Here is a 25,813-nt window from a genome sequence, read left to right on the forward strand (position 1 = left end):
CTATTTTCTTTGAAAAAATTGTGCCATTTTTTGCAAATCTTTCAATTATATTTTTAAAGCGAACATTTGTAACTCAAATCTTCGCTTAATCTTTGCTTCTGGGGGTCCCTGGAACTAAATATTTTGAGATGGGGTCGGCGGCCAAATACATATAATTTTGGGGGTACTTGACAATTATGAAAAAAAAACACAATTATTGAGCACCACTCAAAAAAAAAGAATTTGTTCCCGAATTGAATGGGTTTTAAAAAAAAAGAAATAGCTGACCAGTGACAAGAAGGATGAGCGTAGTGAAACAGTGGGATTGAAGAAAACAATACAGAAATTCAGTTACATTTTTCTAGTGGTTTTCCAGACCAGGGGTCATCAATGTGTCAGTATACAGTACGTGTCCGTGGCAAGACTTGTCCATGTCCGTGGCAAATCTTTGATTTAAAAAATACAATTACTAGAGCCAGTATACAGTGGCTGACTTGCCATTTAATGAATTCAGAAATAGTAGTGTAACCATACTATACTTCTAGACTTTACTTCACTACTTTCACTTTTACTTCAATACATCTAAAATGTTATTCTTTTATTCTACTACTACATTATTATTGGACACCTTGTTACTCAAATGTATTGTGAATTGTACTTCCATGTACTGTTTCTCATGTCTTACTAAATAAAGTACATCAATCAATCAATCAAATCAATTAAAAAAAAAAAGTCTTCCATGCCAATGAATGGCCTGATTTTAACATAGTTTAACAGGATAAGAGCTGGGTTCCCCAAATGCCCCTTGACATTTTAATAACACTTTAATAAAGACACTGCCAGACAGGTATTCAAACCTTTTAATTGGCCCTGGAAAAATCTGTCTGAGCCTGAGTTTTTTAAGCTAGATATTATAATGACCGGTGGATGATGTCAATGTGGCCGTTCTTCTCGCTGTCTCTGATTGTCTTTAATTCTTTGAAAAGTTCAAAGCCATCAGTTCAATTTACACAGAAGGTAAAGTAGAAAGAAGACAAAAGTACAGAGATGGCCATGGAAATAATTATAACAATTAACTTGACTTTTAAAGCAATTTATGCAATTGGGTTACAAATTGCTCCATCTATGACTACCATAGACTTCCATAGATGCCATAGACATCACAAGGCCCTTGATGACCCCTGCTCCAGACTAAAGTATTGGAGAGTGTGAATGTGTTGGAGAACACCATACAGTCCAGAGATGCTTTTGAAGAGGCAAAGACGACAGCGCAAACTTTTGCAAACAAAGGCGGAGCAAAGAACAACTTAAAAAAAGTAAGAGTAAGAAGAGTGCAACGTCACTTTGACAAACTTTGTGATGATGAGCGCCTATGCGATGCAGAAAGCTATTTCAGAGTGGTAATTTTCAATGCCAATCTGGACATAATAATCAACCAGTACTCCCGAAGATTCACTAGTATGCGAGCAACCTCGCCCAAGCAGAGAGAAGCAATAATGCTCTTCTGTATTTTACAGTGGGAACCATTAATATGAACGCTTCTTATTACACATTCCCATTTGATTGCTTTTTGTGATCAATAAAGAAACCCAATTAAGTAAACTAGATGTATTCTAAATTGCATACGCAACACAGAATAATAAGCATTAATTTTCAGAGCAGAAAAGCTCCCAATGTTAATTGGATGTGGTTGGTGGTAAGGGACCTGATATTGGATAGATCGTGCTTGTGTGTGTGTGTGTGTGTGTGTGTGTGTGTGTGTGTGTGTGTGTGTGTGTGTGTGTGTGTGTGTGTGTGTGTGTGTGTGTGTGTGTGTGTGTGTGTGTGCAAACCTGGGGGAAGGGTTCAGCAGAGGCGAGGAGCACGTTCTCTGGTTTCAGGTCACAATGAACAATGTTCTTGAAGTGCAGGTGTCTCAGAGCTGCCAGAATCTATACACACAAAGCACACAAACACAGGATGTGGGTTATGCGTCTGAACAGGAAGGTGCGTTTTCAGTATTGACGTTAAAAACACACACACACACACACACACACACACACACACACACACACACACACACACACACACACACACACACACACACACACACACACACACACACCACAAGTTTACCCCAGGTATAAAAGAGTGTGTGGAAGTTATGTTCTGCAGGCTTACCACAAATTGCAGTTAATTTTAAAGCTGCTCAAATATCAAAACACAAGTCTCTTGTGCAAATGAAAAACAAATCAAATAGCAGTTATCTAGTATGCATAAAATGTATATGTGACTGGCCACAGTGAATAACAGAACAGCAAAACAAAAATGTAAATCTACACCTCTCCCCTGAGATTCTTTCATTTTAACCTTGAGCTCTGACCATTTCTATTCAAAATATAATAATCTCTTCAGTGCAACTTAGTGATCATTCCCATCCGCTGTTCCCAGGTTATTTTGTTAGACACAGACACAGAGGCAGGAGTGATTACAATACCCTGTCACTCAATTGGTTCGCTTTGATGGTTAACTATGGTTCACTGAGCTTACTACGGTATGACCATGCACTTTCTAAGTGCAAGGTCATTATTTAACTTTGAAATAATGAAATAATAAGAAATAATGAAATAACTTTCATTAATATCGTCCAATATGTTGAGGAAGCACCCTGGAGTCAAGAGAAGACATTCAGATGACAAAAGGCAGTCATCCTCAGTGTGGGGACAACCAAGAGTTGTTGTTACACACACTCCCCTGCAGAAATGCATAATGCAAATGTCTACGTTGCCGAACCGTGCACACATTTGTGCACAAGCAACACATGTCACAGACACACACCTGCGTGATGAGGAACTTAGTGAGTCTCTCAGGCAGTCTGCCTTTCTCACTAGAGAGAATCATTTCCAGCATGTCCCCGTGCAGCTTCTCCATCACGACAAACACCTTCTCCGGGGTCTCGAACATACACTCCAGGTTGACGATACCCAGGTGACGCAGACTCTGGTTGGGACGAGAAGAAGACATGGTGTGGGTGACCCCATGGAGAACGTTGGGGAAGATGGAGAGAAGGATGATATTGGAATGATAGTGGAGAAATAGTGACAATAACATATCTGCAGCTCACAATGCTTCACATTGCAACATAATGTAAGCTTGTAGATCAGCTATTTTAACTTGTATGTATGTATGTATGTATGTATACATACATACATACATACAAGAGGGAGAGAAGTGAGACAGCACATAGAATAGTGGCAGAAAGACAATCGGATCGCAAACATGGAACTTTGTCATTTTTAGATTTGAGCTAAAAAAAAACATTATTTTACACTTTGGGCTATTCAAAAATAGCAGATATACAAGCTTATTACACGGCTTGGTTGAATGCTCGATTCTGATTGGTCAGTCATCGGTCATTATTTCTCGATAATGACCGCTGAGCTCAATAACGGACCGCTGTGTAATCAGAGACTCAGAACACCTGCTCATATCAACCTCCGCTGCTTTGTTTTATGCTTTATCCAACATGACAGCCATGTAAACAAACAACCAATGTCATTTACAACTAAACGTTGCTCTCAAGAATGTTTTTGAAAACATTTGAAGTGAGAAATAGACGATGCAATGACCGAAAAGTGATTCTATTTGATCCACTGCACTTCCTTGTTTATCGTGGCTACGGGGGAAATACCAAAACGCTCGCCCCAAAACACAGTCGCCCCGGGGCAAATCCGGCGGTATTACAGGCAAATCGGCAGTATATAGAATGGGGGGCGAGTGTGTTTTGGGGCAAGTTTTTTTCTATTTTGTCATTTGTTTTCCGAGGCAAACTCCGCCCAGCCCAATAGGCTACTTATGGAATACTTTCATTGCCGTAAGCAAGGAAATACTTCGTTTTGTTGTTACTTTTGGGTAAATTTATTTATGTATTTATTAAGTAGCCGTGTAATAAGCGGGATAATGCATGGGGAGGCAGTCATTATTGAAATTTAAAGCCCGACAGGGCGATTAACCACCGAGGCGCAGCCGAGGTGGTTAATCGCCCTGACCCCCCCCATGCATTATCCCTTGCTCATAGCGCGGCACCGAGTGCCGTGCTATGAGCTTGTATCCGAGCTTGGGTCCGCGGCCAAATACATATCATTTTGGGGGTCCTTGACATGAAAAAGATTGAGCACCACTGATATAGAAACATACGTTTTTCAGAATACTGTTGAGATTTAGGAGACATGTAGAATCGGCTTCAGGTCTTAATGGGTTAACCACCAAACCTGGTGTCCCTAATTTGGGCATGACATTATTGCGTTGCCAGACAAATTCAATGAACAGGCTTGGACACCGGAGAAAACCAGTGCTAACAAGATCTACGCCCACTGCTTTGAAAACCAATCGTAACATGAAGGGACGCCCTAAACTCTTTGCATTGGCTCTGTTTCTACCCAGTTTCATCCCATTCACTGAATTTAGATGTCCCCATATGTATCAGTAGGTAGAGATCTCTGGTCGTCTTGCTACGCGAGACTATATCATTATTATAGGCAGAAAAAGATTATAATAATACATTTCAATTTAAAAAAATGTCAACAATTCCCACACTTATTTCAAGTCACACTCAAGCAATTATGATGGTCATAACCCTGCATTTAGCCTTTTTGACTTGAAGCCCAGTCAGTGGGCATCCTTAAAGTTTAACAATCCATGCAAATAAACCTAACCCTAAAATGTAGGTATTTCTAATAGGCTCTATGCACAGCAGCCATATTGTGAGACATTCACAGGTGTTACCAATGATACTAATGAAGGCTCTGGTCCATTTAGTGTAGCACAGTGCTTCTCACATTTTTGAATTTCAGATTTCCACGACCCCCATAACTCTGAGAGTGTACAAATGGGTTCCATTTGTACACTCTCAGAGTTACACACCCGTAAAGGGCCATTTGGGAGTGTTTCCAGTGAGCCATCATGCACAATATCAGCACCCTGACTCTGTTTGACCAGAATGGAACAGAGCCTTCATTAGTATCATTGGTAACACCTGTGAATGTCTTCATAATATGGCTGCTGTGAATAGAGCCTATTGGCTCCTTGCCCTGAGCTATCCAGCGAGTTTGATTTGGTGGTAAAACCCCGGCCCTGATGGCTGCTGTGTGTGTACTGTCCTACTGGCAAATGGGACAAATTCTACATAAACCTGTAGCTCCATCTACTGGCGGAGATGAAGCTTCCATATATTTACAAAATGTGAGGGAGTCTATATTGAAACTTTTTTCAGGTAGAAATATGCTGAGTTTGTCAAGCAACACGTGTCAAAAGGGTGATATAGTGAAGTGTACATTATCAGTAAGACACAATAATATATTTTTTTAATTTAAAAGTCCAGCGCAATGATAATTGCATTTCTCAATTTCGTTGTGTAATCAGTTCTTACTGCAAAACCATTGTAGGCTGCCTGCCTGCATGTCTGTCTGTCATTCTGTCCATAAATTAGCTGATGTATATTTGTTGTTTATTTGTTGACTAGGGTCAGAGGTCCACTCATCGAACCGTTGTCAAATCCTGAACAAAATGATGCTCAATAAAATAAGGGCATAGTAAGGACTTTCCCATCAACCCCTGTATGAGCGTTGTGAAGAGTCAATAGAGGATACGCGTGTGACATCATCATCAAACCCGGAAGTTATGCAGGAATGCCTAGTGTCAAAAAAATACTTTCTGGCCTTGACAGCCCATGCATCCAAACAGAAAAGTCATATCTGATTGCATTAAACAACATTAAACAATGTTGAACTCATTTTGCATGTTTCTTTGCCACTCGATTTGCCACTCGATGTGCCATTCACTTTAAGCATGCGCATATCCTCTATTGAAACACACGTGCGTGTGTGCTTGCATGCATGTGTGTGTTAAGAAGAGAGAGAATTTAGCAAGTTTTATGCAGACCTTTAGCTGCTTTAAAGCACATATAGGGCATTGATTCTCAAACTGGGGTCCGGGGACCCCCAGGGGTACTTGAGGGGGTTCCAGGGGGTCCCCAGCTAAATGATGGACAGGAACCAAATGGATCCTTATGGGTCTGTAACTCTGAGTGATGGACCCTAACGGGTCCATTTGGTTCCATTTGTACACTCTCAGAGTTAAATTAACATTGATTTTACACTACAATTTGGGGTCCCAGAGATAGAAATGCCATTAAATGGGGGTCCGTAGCCTAATGCATGTCAAACTGGGGGTCCTTGATAATATTTTTACGGCTAGAGTCTTCTCTTATGGGGGTCCCCGGCTTGTCTTTTCAAATGGGGGTCCGCGGGCTAATAAGTGTCAATTTGGCAGTCCTTGACATGAAAAAGTTTGAGAACCACTGATATAGGGTACTGTATTACATGTTTACTGTCTCTTTCAGGGCCAATTAGTGTTGTTATAACTGATGGAACAATATCAACAGTCTAGGGAACAGCTGGCACACTTTTGGACCATTTTTGTGGTGCAAGCAATAGGTGCAACTGACAAATATAAAATATAAAACTGAAAACAGTTGGCCAATATCCAAATGTAAAAGTTCAGCAGTGATGCCAAAATGATAAAGGTTTTCATTTGAGTTGGTGAGCTGTGTGCATTTCACCTGCAGTATGGCCACCTCATTCCTCAGCTGACTCTCCTGCTTTGTGGGGAATCGGAGCTTGTCGATAACTTTCACTGCTACGTCACGCCCAGTCTTCCTGTGTTTACCTGAGTTAGATAAAGAATGAGGAGAAAAAAAGGTCAAATAGAACAGTGGTTCTCAAAAGTGGGGTCCCCGGGGGGTCCTTGGGGGGGTTCCAGGGGGTCCCCATGTAAAATGAAGTTAAAGCTGTCAAAAGATGGTAGATAAACAAGGCCATAGCCGCGCTAGGAGCTTGTTTATCTGCTATTTTTTAATAGCCAAATAAATCTTAAAATGACACAGATGCGTTCCCGGTCTTAATGTACTAAGCAATAACAATCATCCTTCCATAAATGTATAGACCCAGGGGGGTCCCTGCTAGGGGCTTGACTGTATTACTATGCATAGGGGAGACCTGGCATTTGCCAAGGCACCAAGGCATCGATTGGCCGGTCAAAGAGAAGACTGGCCAATCACAGCGCGTCCTCGCCGGACATGCTTGCAGAGACTCCTGGGTAATGAGGTCAAAGACGTTGGCTGCGTTACTTTTCAGGAAATTGTGTAAATAGCAGATGTATGTACAAGTTCACAACGCGCTTTGAGCATGTAGATCAGCTATTTTCACCACTTTTGCTTGACACTCTTGTACGACGTACAGTAGGGCATTAAAGTGAACATTTGTTACTCAAATCTTTGCTTCTTGGGGGGGGGGGGGGTCCCTGGAACATTTTTTTTTTAAATGGGGGTCCGTGGCCAAATACATATCTAAAAAATCAGTTGTGCTCAAACTTGTTTTGTCAAGGACCCCCAAAATGATATGTATTTGGCCATCTATCCATGCTTCTGGTCAGACTGTATGTTATGTAGGTGTATGATTGAAGTCTAATATGTTGGGCCGAATCGCCATATTCTAACCTCTTTTCTTTTTCCTAAATAGGCTCTATTCACAGCAGCCATATTATGAAGACATTCACAGGTGTTACCAATGATACTAATGAAGGCTCTGTTCCATTTAGTGTAGCACAGTGGTTTCCACGACCCCCATAACTCTGAGTGTGTACAAATGGAACCAAATGGACCCTTACGGGTCCATTTGGTTCCATTTGTACACTCTCAGAGTTACACGCCCGTAAAGGGCCATTTGGGAGTGTTTCCAGTGGGCCAACATGCACAATATCAGCACCCTGACTCTGTCTGACCAGAATGGAACAGAGCCTTCATTAGTATCATTGGTAACACCTGTGAATGTCTTCATAATATGGCTGCTGTGCATAGAGCCTATTGACGCCCTACTTGATCTAACCTCGGACCCAGCCTCACTCATCTGCAAAGAGAAGAGCCTGGTCACGACCTAAAGCAGCGAGTGTCTAGGAAGTCCTGAGTGGACAGGTTTTCCGTTTCCCCCGGAAACGATATTTGTTGACCAATCACAACACTCGTTTCATTCACAGAGAATGTTAACAGATTTGTAAAGCATCAACGTCATTTCCTTGGGCGGTACTTCCGCCAAATTCAACCATTTCCGGTTGTCAACTTCCTAGACAACCAACATCCCAGGTCTTGCACAGGGTGTACTTGATCCTACTACAGCGTTGCACAAAAGCATCAAATGTAGAAGATTCGCAAGCTCAAAACTGCTACTTTTGCTGTTTTTTGAATTTGCATCCTGAAAGGTTTTGGTCATAATGAGGTTTCCACCCGACAGAGACCATATGTTTGATGTGTAACAGTATTTGATTATCACAATTTAACAATTTAATTAGACATTTATATTTACCACATTAACACCGGTGTCCCTATTTTGTGCAAGTTTGTCAGACTTGTGCTTTTTTTTTGCAGACATAGCCGCGCTCACATCGTCTATTTCCACTATTTGTCATACTACATATATAGGGCTTAAATGGTTAAGAAAATGTCTCCCTCTCTTTTCTTTTACAAATCGAACTCTGCGCGCAGCGCACACGCACACACACACACACACACACACACACACACACACACACATATATACAGTATACTGTACATACATACCTCCATACACTACTCCAAATTGTCCAGAGCCCAGAACCTCGTCAGCAAAGATTTGGTACACCGTACCGATATCCTTTTATTGAGAAATATGACCATTATTATCATTAGTCATCATTCAGTCATTCATTCAATGTCAATCTTCATAATTTTCATAATTCAGGCATTACATTATGCATGAAATAAGAATCTATTCACATTAAGCCATTCACAGCAAAACCCATAGGTAATCTTAACCATACGAACACTGCCTAACTGTGACAGTATTAATTACCGGTAAGCCACACCAAACCCATGCCTAAACTTAAACAGTGGCAAGCAGTCATTATTTGATTACACCACAATCAATCAAATGTTGTAGAATGTGAAGGCCTGCATGAATATCCACTTTCAACATTATGAATTAAGAAAACTTACCACGTTCTCTTGGATCACACTGTTGGACACAGAGATGCTGACTGAAGCTTGTCCTGAAAATAGCATAGCAGCAACGAAACACATCAGCTCATGATGAAGTAGGTCATATTAAAAGGTCTACATCTGGTCTGGTAAATCATTTAACTCACTATTGCAAAATGTCAATACACTTCACATCAATATCACTTCAGTTTAACCACTTAGACCCTCTATACCCAGTAAAACGGACCTGAATTGCACTGTGCTTGCATGCGTTCTTTTTCAATCTACACCAAATCTAGCAAAAATAGCAGATCTACTCCCATTGTGAGCTTGTAGATGTGATATTTTTGGCAAATGTTCCCCCAGAATAACGATGCTGGGGTTCAAGTGGTTAAACATCATGTATAAAGTTATTTTCATCTGTATCTGAAATATTCTCCCAAGTTTTCCTTGTGAGAAACTGTATCTTTTAGCGTATCATAATATGACTTGAATGTAAGGTGCTGTAAAGTAAGTATGTAATTCAGGGGTGCCATGGATAAACCTTTTTTTACAGGGGTGCCCTGAGCCAAAAAAGTTTGAGAACCACTGCTTTAGTGTTACGGTCAGCAGTCCTAAAACCCAAAGTGAGTTAGCAGTGGGTTCATTCCCTCGCCAGACTTCCAGTACTTCTTTGCCATAAAGTTTGGGATTTATAAAAATAAAGCTAAAATAAGACTGTGGTTATTGGTTGACATAAGCCTTTCACACTAGCGACAACAAAACAACATGTCGTTTTCAATAGAAGCCAGCAACATGAAGCTACAAAATGACACTTGACACTTGACTGACTTTCAGCGCTCCAATGACACAGCAAAGTGTCAATCAATCATATGTTTTAGTTTCACCATTTCCGCTCGGCTCTATTCACAGCAGCCATATTATGAAGACATTCACAGGTGTTACCAATGATACTAATGAAGGCTCTGTTCCATTCTGGTCAAACAGAGTCAGGGTGCTGATATTGTGCATGTTGGCTCACTGGAAACACTCTGTTACACCAGTGGTTCTACAGTTGGGGTCCAGGGACCCTCATGGGCTTCCAAATGGCCCCTTACAGGTGTGTAACTCTGAGAGTGTACAAATGGAACCAAATGGACCCTTACGGGTCCATTTGGTACATTTGTACACTCAGAGTTATGGGGGTCGTGGAAACCACTGTGCTAGACTAAATAGAACAGAGCCTTCATTAGTATCATTGGTAACACCTGTGAAGGAAGTGATAATATGGCTGCTGTGCATAGAGCCTATTCTCTCTCCCTCACAATTCCTGCTCCGTTCCACAAAAGGAAGAAAACCCCTTTCTTACTGTTAACCAGTTCCCTGTGTTATTTAACCCTACCCTTTATACGCAGTGTGGCTTGAGCAATACTTCAGCAGCGACAATGCAGCTGGCAACGCTTTGTCCTTTTGTAGCTCTTGTCGCCGCTAGTGTGAACTAGATAGAGTTGCACGTTAGTGTAAATTACACCCCACAATATTGATATCATTAATACATGACTATACCAATAATGAAGCTGCTGTATTGTTGAGCAAAACATATGAATATCATTGAATATCATTAGCCTTTGTTTGCTACGTAACATATTTGATCCGAGTCCAATGCAAAACTTCCATTTGGAAATCTGCATTGGAAACCATAGTGGAAGTAACCTCCACCAGCGTTCCTTGAGGGGTACTCTAAGTCAGGGGTCTTCACCAGGGGGTCCGGGACCCCTAGGGGGTCCTCAGAGTTACTACAGGGGGTCCGCCAAATCTTTGTGTGATATGATTTTTTTTTTTTACATTAACCACTTGAACCCTAGCATCTCTTTTCTGAGGAGAACTTTGGCCAAAAATAGCAGATCTACAAGCTCACAACGCCTCGCAGCGTGAGGCGTTGTGAGCTTGTAGATCGGCTATTTTTGGCAAAGAGTTATAGGTGTAGAGGGAAAAAAGAGCAGCAAAAGTTGATCTGAAACAATTTTATACGATATAGAGGGGGTCCCCGCTTCATCGCTCTCTCAGCTAGGGGGTCCTTGGCCTGAAAACGTTGAAGACCCCTGCTCTAAGTTGACCTTTACAGGTCTGTAAATCAAGCGTACAAATGCAACCAAATGGACCCGTTGTACGCGGTCAGAGTTATAGGGGTCCATGAAATCAAAAGATTTGAGAACCGCTTTCACCAACTCACTGTGGGGCGTGTTTCCCTCGGCGGGGGGAGCGTCCTGGAAGATGACTGGCATGAGGGCCTGACGGATGGCACTTTCCCACGCCTTGGCCACCTCGCGGCCCACGCCACTGTTGGGCGCCACGTTGCTGGGCGAGGGCGGCGTGGGGGGTAGCAGGCCCTGGACGAAGCTGGGGGACAGAGAGGGGGCGGCGGTGTTGGGGTCCTCCCCCACAAAGTAGCACAAGCTGCCTGTGATGAGCTCAAAGCAGTGAGGGCTGGTGCCGGGGGGAACCAGTGTGAAGTCCCCTGCCGGGCGAACCTCCAGGATCTCAGAGAGAGGGATCTCCTACACACGGCACGGCAAAGAAATCGCATTCAGTGGTGGAAGAAGCACTTTTTATTTAAGTAACATTAGCAATAACACAAAAAAAGTCTCTGTTACAAGTAAAAAGGACTGTATTCAAAATTGAACTTGAATACATAGGATCAACAATTTGTGTTATAGCTCAAATGTCTGACTGTACCTCGTGCCGTTTACATTTCTGTCTAATAAAGTATTCGATCAATCAAGTACATTTTTATACCAAAAGTATACCTATCAAAATATACTTAAAGTAACAAAGTACAAGTACGCACATTATTGACAATAGCAGCTCTACAAGCTCACAAAGCGTCGCATTGTGACGTGTTGTGAGCTTGCAGATCAGCTATTTTCAAATAGCCACTGTATAAAACAGGTTTTAATTGGTTAACGGCCGTGTGCTGTACAAGTGGCGTGTCGCCGTACAGTGTACAGCATGCATATCACCTGTTTGTTTTACACAGTGGCGTGGTGTGGTGGTAAAGGTTTTACATACCTTGTAGTACTTGTTGGTGGTGTTGTTCTGGAAGAGGATGATGCACTTACAGTCCAGACGCCAATAGTGCCTCTTTCTCTGTTGGGTGGGTAGTGGGAGTGGAGTAGGAGGGGTTGGGGAGGGGATGGGGATGGGTGTGGGAGGGTTTGGGGGGTGGGGGGGGGGGGCAGTAGGAGAGGAGGGGGGCCATGGGGGTGGGATGAGAGGTTTCAGGGGGTCAACATGGGATTCATCTTAGATGCTGGGGGTGCTGCTGTCCAGAGCGGACCAATCAGAGCAGAGGACAAGGAAGAGGAAGGCGGAAGGGAAAACAGGACACAAAGCAAATGAAAAAAAAAAAGACAGAAAGAGAGAGTTAGTATTAAGGACAGACCTGGAGAGAAAGAAACAGCCGAGAACCACAGAGTTAGAGCGAAAGAGAAAAAGTTTCCTGATTAATTTACATGCAGGGTTCCCCAACCTGGCGTCCACGACTTCGTGGCCCCACGAAAACGTGTGGTTTTATTTGATACATTATATCCACGTCCATTGGATATACGTAGAAGAACCCGCCTTCAGTACAATCTGACACTGCTATCTCTCTCTCTCCTAACAAACAAACGGTGTTAATGCGTTATGCACGACACCTCTATACCTATTAGCATGCACGCCCACTGTGTCTGGCGGTCAGGTTTAGCATACTAAAAGAGGGCTATTATCATATGGATGGTACAGAATGCGTTTCATTCACAGGACAACTAGGCCAACAACATTTGATATACATTGTGGGTTAATAACGAATAAGTTACTTCAACTTTATTAGCCCATTAAGACCCTGAAGGGAACGCATGTGTGTCATTTTAAGATTTCTTTGGCTATTCAAAAATAGCAGATCTACAAGCTCATAGCGCGGCACTCGGTGCCGTGCTATGAGCTTGTATATATGCTATTTTTGGGGGGGGGGGAAGTCGTGAAAATGTGTGCAAATCTTTGAATATGTAAATACATTTTTAACTCAAATCTTTGCCTCTGGGGGTCCGTGGAACTAAATATTTAATCAGATGGGGGTCCGCGGGCGGCCTAATACATATCATTTTGTAGGTCCTTGACATGAAAAAGTTTGAGGATCACTGATATATAAATAGCAACATACGTTTAAAAAAAAGAAAAAAAGCTGTTAGGATTTAGAAGACATTTGTAGAATCCCCCAGAAGCAAAGATTTGAGTTAAAATGTTCACTTTCAAAATATATATATTCAAAGATTCGCCAAAAAAATCATTATTTTTCCCAAAAATATACAAGCTCATAGTGCGACACTCGGTGCCGCACAATGAGCTTGTATATCTGCTATTTTTGAATAGCCAAAGAAATCTTAAAATGACACAGATACTTAGAACAACGCAGCCGCAGGAGGCAGTGGGAGAGAAAGGTTTTTTATCTGGAATTCACCACGCGTCTCTCTCACGGTCACACTGAACAATATTCTCCCGCTAAGATACTGTGATGCACTTTATCAGTCTGCACAGACACTCGGCTACACACACCCACACGCACACTCACACAGAAGATGAAAGGTAGGCGCATAGTGCATAGAGGCTAAGAGGAAATGGTCAAGACCATACATTATGTGACCCCGGTAAATGCAGGAGACAGATGAGCTGGTGCGGGGGAGACGGAGAGTGTGGGGGGGGGGACAGGACCAGACTGTGTCTCAGTCATGTGCTTGCACAGTCAGTCAAGTTTGCTGAGTTGCATAACAAAATCTGCTAGATAATTGCAACAGTTACTCGAATTAATAATAATCAACAGGTTATTTAACCCATTAAGACCTGAGGCGATTCTTAAAAATGTTTTCTAAATCCTAAAAAAATATAAAATATCAAAAATATTTTTTCACGATTTTTCAAAAATAGCAGATCTACAAGCTCATAGCGCGGCACTCGGTGCCGCGCTATGAGCTTGTAGATCTGCTATTTTTGAATAGCCAAAGAAATCTAAAGTGACACAGATGCGTTCCAGGTCTCAATGGGCTAAAAAGAATGATAATCGATAATTTTGTACAATAATAGTTTAATTATCAATCCCTATTTTGGGCATGTCATTACGGGTGAAAAGCATTAAAAAAGCGTGTTAATCTGCTATTTTTGCACGTTTTGCGTGACACAGTAGTGTGACGTGTAAAATAAAGCTTAAAGGCGTAGTTCACCCAAAAAAATGACTTATTTTCTATCAATTACACACCCCATGAAGGCGTGAATTCATGGAGATTGTTTTTGCCGCATTCCCGAGCCAATAATTTGATGAGCAGCGGAGTCTCCGGTAGGAGATACTGACCAGCCACCCCGGTCATCCAATTATTAGACTGAAAGAACGAGCCCAATCGATGGTCTTGAAGGGCGGAGCCAAACCCAGGCGCTGGATTCCAGCGCCTGGGTTTGGAGCACTCTGATTGGTTAGGAGATAACAAGGTCCTAAGACCAGCGTTCCTGCAAGGTTCTCCCAGGCTTTTTTTCTTTTGAAACAAAAAAAAAGGCATGGGTTTCCGAGGCTATCCAATTATTGGCTTACGAAAACAAAACAAAAAACCCAACAATCTCCATGAATTCAAGGCTTCATGGGGTGTGGAATTGATAGAAAATAAGTCATTTTTTGGGGTGAATTTGTGGGGCCTTTCGTATTGCACTGGGAGGGGACAGGGGTTTGTTTACCAGTGTGTCCTTGTTGCTGTAGTGAACCATCCATCCCTCCTTGATGGCTGTGCTGGAACGACGGGTGGTCTGCCTCACTGACTGGACCACCCTCATTAAGGGGATGTAAACACTGGCAGAGGGAGACAGAGACAGGAGGACCAGCCAACCAGTTAGCAGTGTATGCATGTAGTACAACGTCTTGTCTTTGTGTGCGTGTGTGCGTGTGCGTGTGCGTGTGCGTGTGTGTGTCTGTGTGTGTGTGTGCGTGTGGGTATTACTATACTTGCGAGGACCAAGTATAGTAGAATTTGAAGAAATATACATTGTGAGGACCGTTTTCCTGGTCCTCACAAGACAAATGGCTGTTTTATAATTAAAAAAACATTTTTTTTAGAGATACGTTCACAATTAGAAAAACATTCAGGTCAGGATTAGACATTTAGGTGTCTTGGAGGTTAGGTTTAGGGATTGGAATTAGAATTCAACATGATTTATACTTAGTTGCGCGCCAGTGTCATGCACCGAAAAACAGCCGATCTATAAGCCCACAACGCGTCGCAGCGCGACGCGTTGTGGGCTTGTAGATCTGCTTTTTTTCGGCCTTAGGCTTACCGTTAAAAATGGCAATTATTATTTTTAAATGGCATTCATAACATGGCTGTCCGGAAGTGTTGATGTCCTCACAAGTATAGTAATACAAACATGTGCGTGCGTGCGTGCGTGCGTGCGTGCGTGCGTGCGTGCGTGCGTGCGTGCGTGCGTGCGTGCGTGTGTTTGTGAGTGTGCATGTGTCTGTGTGCGTGCCTGCGTGCTGTGCATCCGTGCGTGTCTAACCTCTGATCCCCACTGGCTCCATCCTGGTTGTTGTCAGGTGAGAAGGATCCGGGGATGCTGCAGGCCTCATCGGAGTCGTCCATAGAAGACTTGTCTGAGGCATCGTACTCACTGCTGTAGTCCATGGGGACCTCTGGATCCACACTGGGACTCAGCATGTCTATGGAATAGAGACGGGAATTATCGTTTCATTTTGTTCCTGTTCACTAAAAAAAGATCAGTTCCAATAATTTGTTCACCGTTCAGTACTTCTGTACAACATGAGGGGGTCATGTCATGATGTTCAGCCCAATGACCAAAGAGGAACGTCACTCTTCAACCAGTCAAAATGTTTTGTTTTTTTTGCCACTCACTGACTGAACCTCGCATCACCAGGCTTTCCACACGGAGGAAGCTGAGCGACTTAAAGGAACGATATAAGTAAGACGTGCGAACGCGGGAAGCGAACGCAAAAAATAATAAAAAAAGAATGAAAAAAAAAAGTTTAAAAAAAAAGTTACCAATAAAAGAAAAAAAGAAATACCAAAAAAATCTGCGTTAAAATGAGCATCATAGAAAAATACAAATTCACCCCAAAATTTTTTTGAATGTTTTTGAACAATTCAACAAAGTGTTTGAAGTGCCTGTTTCACCCAGTTCCGGGGGGCGGAGCCAAAATCCGAGGCCGAAGTATTTGTTCGTAGACCCCGACTTATGGGGGGTAGAAAAAGTTTGGGAGCGATTCGGGCACTTTTCATTTAACATGGGGTTTCAATGGGGAGTTTTTAGGAGCCTTCTGCGGGGCGTGGCTTCCGGGGGAAGGGGCGGGCTTAAACGCAACCTTGACAGGTGTGTTCAGTTTTCAAAGACCTTTCATTTGATGTATAGTACGTCTGTATTGGACATTTACTTGGCTGCACACAGGCAGTGCACACATACTGCACACAGAGACACAGAGACAAACACACACACACAACCCGAGCACGGTTTCATAGTAAGCTACTCTTGCGCGGAGGACTCCTTCCACTAGCCTGGTAAACCCTCCCTCCGGAAATCTCATTTCCATTTGATTTCAGGAGAGAGTCTGGGCTGAACCGCCTTTCTGCAATAATCGCTCTGTTCTCCGAACCGACGAGCCTATCAGCGTCGTCGCACATCGTTCTGTGATTGACAGCGACAGTTGGCCAATCAGGTGGCGAGTTCGAGTGAGCCCGAATGAAGCCGAGTGCAGCCTGACTGGGGCCGACAAAAGACGAACGGCAGCCATTGTTGTTGTCCGAGTGCCTTCACTGTTTACTTTAGTTTTTAAAACGGTCTCAAACTTCTTTTTTGAGGCACGGAATTTACTATTAAGATATCGTTTGGATAGAATTTAGTTGTTTAACTTCATATATGTGGTCAATTAATCATGACAGAGCCTATTTAAAAATATAAATTTAGAGAACCGGCAGGGGCGGGGAGTGACACGCATGTATCCCAATAAGGCAACCTATTTTCGGCATGGCCGTCCCAAAAGTCCCGTTGCGTCACATAGTCTGGAGCTCGTCAACATGAGCTGCTGATTGGCTGAAGGGGAAAAACGATCATTGGTTGAAGGGGTTGTCAGTCAACGGTATTACTCCCGCCCAACTCCAGCCCACAGCGATTATTGCAGAAAGGCGGTTCAGGCCAGACTCTCTCCTGAAATCAAATGGAAATGAGATTTCCGGAGGGAGGGTTTACCAGGCTATCCTTCCACTGCGTTCGCAAACATTTGAGGAAGTGACCGAATTCGTTCCTGTTCACACTAAAGACCGAATCACTTGCGAACGACCTATCACTACTGCATGGAAACCACACAGATGGGGTGATGGACCGATTCACATTTGAAATGAGCGTGTGATCGTGAAGTGAGTAGTTGTCAGTAGAGTGGCGTAAAGACCTCACTCCAATGGATACATTTTTGAACGGCACATTCCGGAGTCTATCAATAGTTTCCAGAAATAGCACCAAAAACTAGCAGCACAGCAGAGTTGCAGCAGAATAGACCGCCTGCGATGCATGTTTAAATGTGTAAGACATTTAAAGACTTATATAGTATCATCACATCTGGATCAATTTAACATGTAACTGGAACTAACTGAGGTCTACATGAATCACATCACGATCAAGCATTTTGGACGGAAATGCACGACTGTTTTGCATGTCGATGCGTTGTTAGCCTGCACTAACTGTTATTGTTGGCAAGCCACAAAGCAATATGAATTGAGCTATAGCCGAGTTGATTCATCGATTAAATAATCAGTTTGGTTTCTTTTATACTTTTTTTCCATGCTGAACGATTTATTTCTCAAGCACATCTCTTGTAGGCTTTAGATAGTAACTCTTTCACATTTCAGATTTGTTGTAATTCTTTTTTTCCTCCGAATTCTGTTTTAGGATTCCACCAGTCTATGATGTGGGAAATACCATTTTACAGATTTGTCAATTAAATCAACTAGGCCATACATGGGCAACTGGCGGCCCGGGGGCCACATGCGGCCCCCACCTTCACTTAATGCGGCCCGCAGGTTCATATCAGAATAATGATATATTATTGATTTCAGCTGTTACAATTCCAAACATGCAAACATGACCCGATGTAATTACTTCAGTCTATATTAGTAGCTTCATGACTAGTATTACAATTCTATCGTTTTCTTTATGTCCAATGTATTTGTATTTAAGTTCATAAAGTTAACATAAGTACTAACTAACTAACTAGTAACTAAATGCATTGGAAATTAAATAAAAATGTTACTTTTCAGGATTCTAATTCAAAAATAGCAAAACAATAATCAGGATTCCAATTCAAAAATAGCAAAAATAGCAGATCTACAAGTTCAAAACGCGTCGCACTGCGACGCGTTTTGAGCTTGTAGATCGGCTATTTTTGCTACGTTTGTGTGACAATGGCTACGCCACTATATCCAATGTGGCCCTCTGGAGTGAGTGTGGAAATACCGTGGCCCACACCATCATCAAAGTTGCCCACCCCTGAACTAGGCCATTAGTCGCCTAAGAATTTCTTTCTATCAACTACTACTACTATTACTTCAGCAACTTTATTACTGCTACTATTAATAATGTTACACAAGCCTATACAGACAAGGTATAATTCTAACAACAACTACTTACCATTATTACTTCTGTTGTCTGAGAAGATAGAAAGGTGAGTGCCGGTGAGATTCAGTGTTGTTACATGTTGGGGGTTATATCAAAATGACAAAAGTTAGTGAAAAGATGACTTCATCACAACCATGCTGCTGGGTTAACAGTCATGCACATGCTAACATTAAGGCAGGTATTCTCTCCTACCTCCAATGGTTTCTCCTAGGCAGTCGTTGGGAACTTTGTACGCACATCGCTTATGGCAGTTGAACTTGCAGTCTGTGAAAGATAAACGATGAACAGAAAAACGTTAATCAGTGGATTTTGACGATATGTGCAATCTGATCTGTCGAAGATCGGATGTCTTGATGAATTGAATACACAGGACCACCATAACATTATTGTATAACTGTACCTCTGTACCAGTGGTGGAAAAAGTACTCAAATGTTTTACTTAAGTAAAAGTATCAATACTGCAATGTAGAAGTACTCCATTACAAGTGAAAGTCCGGAATTCAAAATTTACTTGAGTAAAAGAACAAAAGTATTGGTATCCAAATGTACTTAAAGTACCAAAAGTAAAAGTACTAAAATATTTGAAAATAGCAGATCTACAAGCTCACAACGCGCCACAATGCGACGCGTTGTGAGCATGTAGATCGGCTATTTTCAAATCGCCCAGGTATAAAGTAGGGCTAAAGTGGTTAATTCTGTGTTTTATAATATCATAATTTATATCTGCAAAGTAACTAAAGTTATCAAATAATTGTAGTGGAGTAAAAGTTTAATATTTGCCTCTGAGATGTAGTGGAGTAAAAGTTTAATATTTGCCTCTGAGATGTAGTGGAGTACAAGTAAAAGTATTGAAAATGGGAAATACTCCAGTAAAGCAAAGAATCCTCAAAAGTGTACTTAAGTACAGTACTTGAGTAAATGTACTTAGTTACTTTAACCTTAGTACTTAGTTACACCACTGCTCTGTACCTTTTGCAAACTGTTAATAACGTATTGAATCAATCAATCAATGCTGTAGCATAGAATCCAGAAGATGATATCCCTCTCTCTCCCTCATTCTTAACACCGTTTTCTGGTTTATGTATTGGTTGCCGATCTACAAGCTCACAGCGTGTCGCAGCACAACGCGTTGTGAGCTTGTAGATCGGCTATTTTCAGAAACAACCGGCACACAAACAAGTGAAATAATCCTTTAGAGAAAGCCATGAGAAAGACTCCATGTTGACTCTATGGAATCCAAATGACTGAGATCATCCGTGGCGACGGAGAACTGTAATCCATGTACTCTAGGACACTGGTTCTCAGCCTGTGGGTCAGGAACCCCAGGGGGGTCCCCACATGATTTTAGGGACATCCCCAGATGACAGTGAAGTGACAATTTAAGGAATTTGAAGACTGGTCAAACATTGGCCAAATTGTCAAATAATACAAGAAAGAGGTGTGAAAATTGTGAAAATAGCAGATCTACAAGCTCACAGCGCCTCGCATCCCGAGGAGTTGTGAGCTTGTAGATGAGACTATTTTCACAATATTTATCTGTGGAACGGAGGCAAACTAAATTACTCAACTCCTACAATTCCAAGTGCTTGTCAGGGTGGGGGGTCCCCAGTTCAAATATGATCATTTGGGGGGGTCACAGCCTGAAAAAGTTAAGAACCACTGCTCTAGGAAGGACACAAAAATGTTAATCTGAAATCTCCATAACCGGTTAAATATTTAACATGTTATGCTAACATTTAACATTAAGTCGAACATTTCTGCCCAAACAACCAAATGTCTTCATAATGTCTTAGTGCTGTCATTGTATCAACACGTGCTCCTAGAGCAACGTGCACTCTCATGCCTGATTTTTCATATTATTTATTTTATTCTTTTCCCCATTAAGATGCTCATTGACGGAGAAGATCACAGAGGACATTCTTTTCATACTGTTATAATATAGTGTCACTTTTTAATATTTTTTGTAGTTTTTTTCATAAATGAATGCCCTATTTTATACTTGTATGTATTGCACAAAAGCTGATTCAAAAGCTCACAAGAGTTTGTAGATAACCTATAATGTTATGGCCAAAATAGGAACACCAGGTTGAAAGTGGTTCATTGTGTTTGTGGGTTTTATAACTACATTGGATTCAATAGTAGATATTAGATTAGTCCCCACTCCTTGGAGTGTTTTTTTTGTCACTGTATATGTATGTATATATATATTCACATGCTGTATATTCCCTTGCTCAAGGACACACATCGACACATTGGTGGCCTGGAATCGAACCTGGGACAACCAGGGCCTCTGCCCTCTGGCTTCTCAGACAGGCTCACTAACCACTCAGCTATGGCTGCCCCCATAGCCCATACCAGTTGCGTTGAGAGCTTGCAGATCGGCAATAGCTGAAGTATAATTTAGGGTTAAAGTGTTTAAAGTTTAAACTGACCCCTGGAACTCCCTCAAATTGAGAACCACTGGATTACACAGCTGATTGTTGAGCTGAGTGTAGTTATGAAACACACCCCGATACTGGGATGTGGGTCAAGCTTTGTGCATATTGCAACACATACTGTATGTATGTTTGAATAAACAATATATGTAGGGCAGCCAGGTTGCCTATATACAGTAGATTAGACGCGAGTATTTCTGTATTTGATAAAGCCACAGATATCCCATCTTTATTGCAATGTGTATTGCTCGCACGGAAAAAACGGACAATATCACTTTTTAAATCACATCGGCGCCACGCTGTTCCCATGTGGATCTTGAGATCCTCATGATTAGATTTTTTTCCCCTACTGTGGTGAAATCCCATGTGAGTCACATATTATGCTAATGCCAGATAGTGTCCAAGAATAAAAAAAGGAGTTATTGTTATTGTCCACATTTTTATATGGACAATATTTAATATGAAGAAAGCTAAACCTGTGTCATTCATTTATTTTAGTCTATCGGACGTCAATCTTATTATTCGTGTTAACAGTGTCACATAAATAGTAATTTAGTTTACTTTTTGAGCATTTTGCAGAGACTAACTGCTCCAGTGCAGCTGCTCCGTGGTCAACAGTATTAGTCTGTGGTTGTACTGTGGTTGTACTGGGAAAGAGTGCAACGGTATGACTGTGAAACACAGCTTGGGTGAAAAAAGCATTCATGCACAGCAAACTTACCCTAGATCAGGGGTCTTCAACAGGGGGTCCGGGACCCCTAGGGGTCCTCAGAGTTACTACAGGGGGTCCGCCAAATCTTTGAATATTTTTTCTTACATTAACCACTTGAACCCTAGCAGGAGAACCCTAGCAGGAGAACTTTAGCCAAAAATAGCAGATCTACAAGCTCACAACGCCTCGCGCTGCGAGGCGTTGTGAGCTTGTAGATCGGCTATTTTTGGCAAAGAGTTATAGGTGTAGAGGGGGAAAAAGAGCAGCAAAAGTTGATCTGAAACACAATTTTATACAATCATCGCTCTCTCAGCTAGGGGGTCCTTGGCCTGAAAACGTTGAAGACCCCTGCCCTAGATAAAGGTAAGAAATGATAATAACACACTGTACTGTATATCACGTACCTCCACATTATCCACTTTCAACCTGGTGTCCATATTTTTTGGAAATGTCATTATAGGTGAAAATACAAGTTTGCTCTCTCTCTCTCTCTCATATTTACACTGTGCCTGAAAATCCCCACCTTTGCACTGCAGGCCCTGTCTGAAGAGTCCTCGTAGAAGTCTCTTACAGTACTGGCAGACGGTTGGCCGCGTGTAGGAGTGGACGGCGAACGTGTGGGGCACCTTCACCTTGGTCATCAGGATCTTGTCCAAGTGGACCGGTCGCCCCGTGTAAAACCGACGGGCTTCGCTGGGGGTCCGCGGCTGATAGGAGAGAAGAGAAGAGGAATAGTTTTTATGATAACGAGTGCCGTTTAGGCACCAGAATAGTCAATATTTTTGAAAAATCGTGAAAAAAATATTGTTGTTATTTTTTTTCAAAAAACTGTTAGAAAACATTTTAAGAATCGGACTCAGTGTAACGGACCCTGGTACGGCCAAACCTTTATTTTGAAGGCTCTAGCTGGAACACGGAAGTCAGGGTGGCTGGCTTCCTGAAAGGGGGGTATTTAAGCCTAGCTCAGTGACAGCATGGCAGGAGAAATGTTTGTTACCGATGGCATGGAAAGAAAGGACTGCAGAGAGACTGTATGTCAAATATAGACCTGAAAGGATGGTCAAGGAAACGATTGCACAGAAAATGTTTATCAATGGACCTGAAAGGATGGTCAAGGAATGTTACAGAACTCTGCCATAGCGCCTAGCTGGAAGGGGAAAAAGGTATTATTTTTGTATAAATGTTTTTGGTACTGTTACTTGTCAGTGGATGCTTCATTGAGTTTTATTGGTTTCTTATGGTTGTATATGTATGCTCTATCTAATGTATGGGATAATGTCTAATGTATTCATAATAATTTGTTAATGATTAGGAGTTTATATGAATTTTAGATATGTTTTGCCAGGTTTATTGATGCAATGATGTTTATGAATTGACTTTTGATGCATGTATTGTATGTTTTCTGTTCCTAGTTTTCACGTTGAGACACGAAATAAAAATGGTAAACTCATCAGTCGATCTTCAACTCCTTCATGTCCAGCTGGGTCCGCTACACTCAGGCCTTAACGGGTTAATGAATACAATTAAAATGTATCCAATTAGAGTATGTTAATATAATAACTGTACATCCGCAATGGTTGGGGATGGTCTCCCTACTATAGCACAGTATCTCCCCTGACCAAGCAGGGATGACCTAATTGACAGAGAGGTTGAAAATGTGATCTCTCAGGCAGGTTGGGAGACCTGGGCTGGAACTCCAGGTAAGACACTAAACTTATGCATTGGCGATTTAAGGCTCACAAAGGGCAAAATCAATGTGAAAAAAATAACTGGGTTCAATATTATAGATTTATTTTACTGTATAAGATCCTAAAGGCAGATAGACCCCTTAACAGACGACGTCATACTGGCTGCGTGCAGCCAGTATGCGCGCAACGAAACCCATTATATCAGGTCTCGTTAGGACGCGTCTCACTAGCCAACACACACAAGAGGGGGTTGGGGTGTGCTGAAACCAGTGCACCCCGAAACAGGTTGGGAATTGATTGCGTGAAACAATCACCTCTGTGCGTCCAGGCTCAATGTTAGTAAACAAATAATTGGTCTATAGGCTCTATGCACAGCAGCCATATTATCACTTCCTTCACAGGTGTTACCAATGATACTAATGAAGGCACTGTTCCATTTAGTCTAGCACAGTGGTTTCCACGACCCCCATAACTCTGAGAGTGTACAAATGGAACCAAATGGACCCTTACGGGTCCATTTGGTTCCATTTGTACACTCTCAGAGTTACACACCCGTAAGGGGCCATTTGGAAGCCCGTGAGGGTCCCCTGGACCCCAACTGTAGACCCACTGGTGTAGCAGAGTGTTTCCAGTGAGCCAACATGCACAATATCAGCACCCTGACTCTCTTTGACCAGAATGGAACAGAGCCTTCATTAGTATCATTGGTAACACCTGTGAATGTCTTCATAAAATGGCTGCTGTGAATAGAGCCTATTGTGAGAGTAGTGTACAGTATTGTATTGTATGAAGTTACCGGTACCATCTGTGTGTGTGAGCGGACCAGGCCAGCATCTTCTGCACAGGTGGAGGTGGTTCCCACGCTGCTCAGAGACTCCGTGGTGGAGAGCCGTAGGGATTGGCTGCTGGTCAGGGACGTGGTGGACAGACGCCGCTTACGCGCTCCACTGCAGTTATTGGGGATGCTGAAAGCGCAGCGCTTATGGTAGTTCAGTCCACAGCCTGCAGGTGGAGACAGAGGGGACAGCAAGGCAAAGGAGGCAAGAGATGGAGGAAAGGAGTAAAAGTTTAGGAGTAAAAAAAAAAAACACTAAAAACAAAACGCAATAGCTCTATTCACAGCAGCCATATTATGAAGACATTCACAGGTGTTACCAATGATACTAATGAAGGCTCTGTTCCATTTAGTGTAGCACAGTGGTTTCCACGACCCCCATAACTCTGAGAGTGTACAAATGGAACCAAATGGACCCTTATGGGTCCATTTGGTTCCATTTGTACACTCTCAGAGTTACACACCCGTAAAGGGCCATTTGGGAGTGTTTCCAGTGAGCCAACATGCACAATATCAGCACCCTGACTCTGTTTGACCAGAATGGAACAGAGCCTTCATTAGTATCATTGGTAACACCTGTGAATGTCTTCATAATATGGCTGCTGTGAATAGAGCCTATCAGCAATGCAAGTTTCTAGATATAGCACAGTTCTTACACAAAGGCAATTAAAAGTGGTTTATATATAAGGCATAAGATGGCGTTTAAAATGTAATAACAAAATATCCAAGCAAGATCATGTCAGATACGTTTGTGGTTAACAGATTATAAGCAACATCTATCTCTTCAGTCACACCATGTTCACCTCACCGTCACATTTGAGCCCTTGTCTGACCAATCCAAACAGCATCTCTCCACAGTGGTCACAGAAGGCCGGTGCGCGGTACGAGTGCACGTTCAGGGCATGTGGGCGGATTTGGAAGTCTTCAAAAGTGGCTGCCGCTGTAAGACAGATAGCGTGAACACAGCATCTTTAGCTTGGCCTGCCAGGCCATTAACAGAGACCCGAACTACACAGCGAGGATTATGAGAATGTGTGTGTTAAACAAGTATGAGACGTTTTCTCCTGGTTGGAGGGGAAGTCCTCTTGAGTGAATAAGATACATTACATACTTTAATAGTTTTAGTTATACAAGTGGTCAAAGATAGAGGGGTTCACACAAGTTGTGATTTTACGAGACAGTATGTTACATTATGTTCTTAACATGCAGTGGTGGAAAGTAACTAAGTGCATTTACTTAAGTACTGTACTTAAGTACAGTTTTGAGGTATTTGTACTTTACTTGAGTTTTTCCAATTTCTAATACTTTTACTTCTACTCCACTACATCTCAGAGGCTCCACTTGAAAATAGCAGATCTACAAGCTCGGCTATTTTCAAATATTTAGTACTTTTACTTTTGGTACTTTAAGTACATTTTGATGCCAATACTTTTGTACTTTTAC

The 25,813-nt window shown here is 42.1% G+C and overlaps 1 protein-coding gene across 2 annotated transcripts in view; it reads right to left on the reverse strand.

Moving 5' to 3' along the window:
- prkd2 (protein kinase D2) overlaps positions 1-25,813 on the reverse strand; it is a 70,398-nt gene that overhangs the window by 9,027 nt on the left and 35,558 nt on the right. The window contains exons 3-16 of one of the 2 annotated variants that reach the window (XM_084063837.1): positions 25,179-25,310; positions 24,338-24,537; positions 22,371-22,554; positions 18,893-18,964; positions 18,713-18,730; positions 15,578-15,737; positions 14,762-14,873; positions 12,074-12,151; positions 11,238-11,562; positions 9,044-9,096; positions 8,630-8,702; positions 6,578-6,684; positions 2,797-2,958; positions 1,812-1,910 (exon numbers count right to left, since the gene is read on the reverse strand). In XM_084063837.1, the coding sequence (XP_083919963.1) occupies positions 1,812-1,910; positions 2,797-2,958; positions 6,578-6,684; positions 8,630-8,702; positions 9,044-9,096; positions 11,238-11,562; positions 12,074-12,151; positions 14,762-14,873; positions 15,578-15,737; positions 18,713-18,730; positions 18,893-18,964; positions 22,371-22,554; positions 24,338-24,537; positions 25,179-25,310 (1,775 nt within the window). The remainder of the gene's footprint in view (positions 1-1,811; positions 1,911-2,796; positions 2,959-6,577; positions 6,685-8,629; positions 8,703-9,043; positions 9,097-11,237; positions 11,563-12,073; positions 12,152-14,761; positions 14,874-15,577; positions 15,738-18,712; positions 18,731-18,892; positions 18,965-22,370; positions 22,555-24,337; positions 24,538-25,178; positions 25,311-25,813) is intronic. The other variant, XM_084063838.1, reaches the window with a different exon arrangement.

Source organism: Gymnoscopelus microlampas, assembly GCF_963454915.1.
Source record: "Gymnoscopelus microlampas genome assembly, chromosome: 8".
Taxonomy (NCBI): domain Eukaryota; kingdom Metazoa; phylum Chordata; class Actinopteri; order Myctophiformes; family Myctophidae; genus Gymnoscopelus; species Gymnoscopelus microlampas.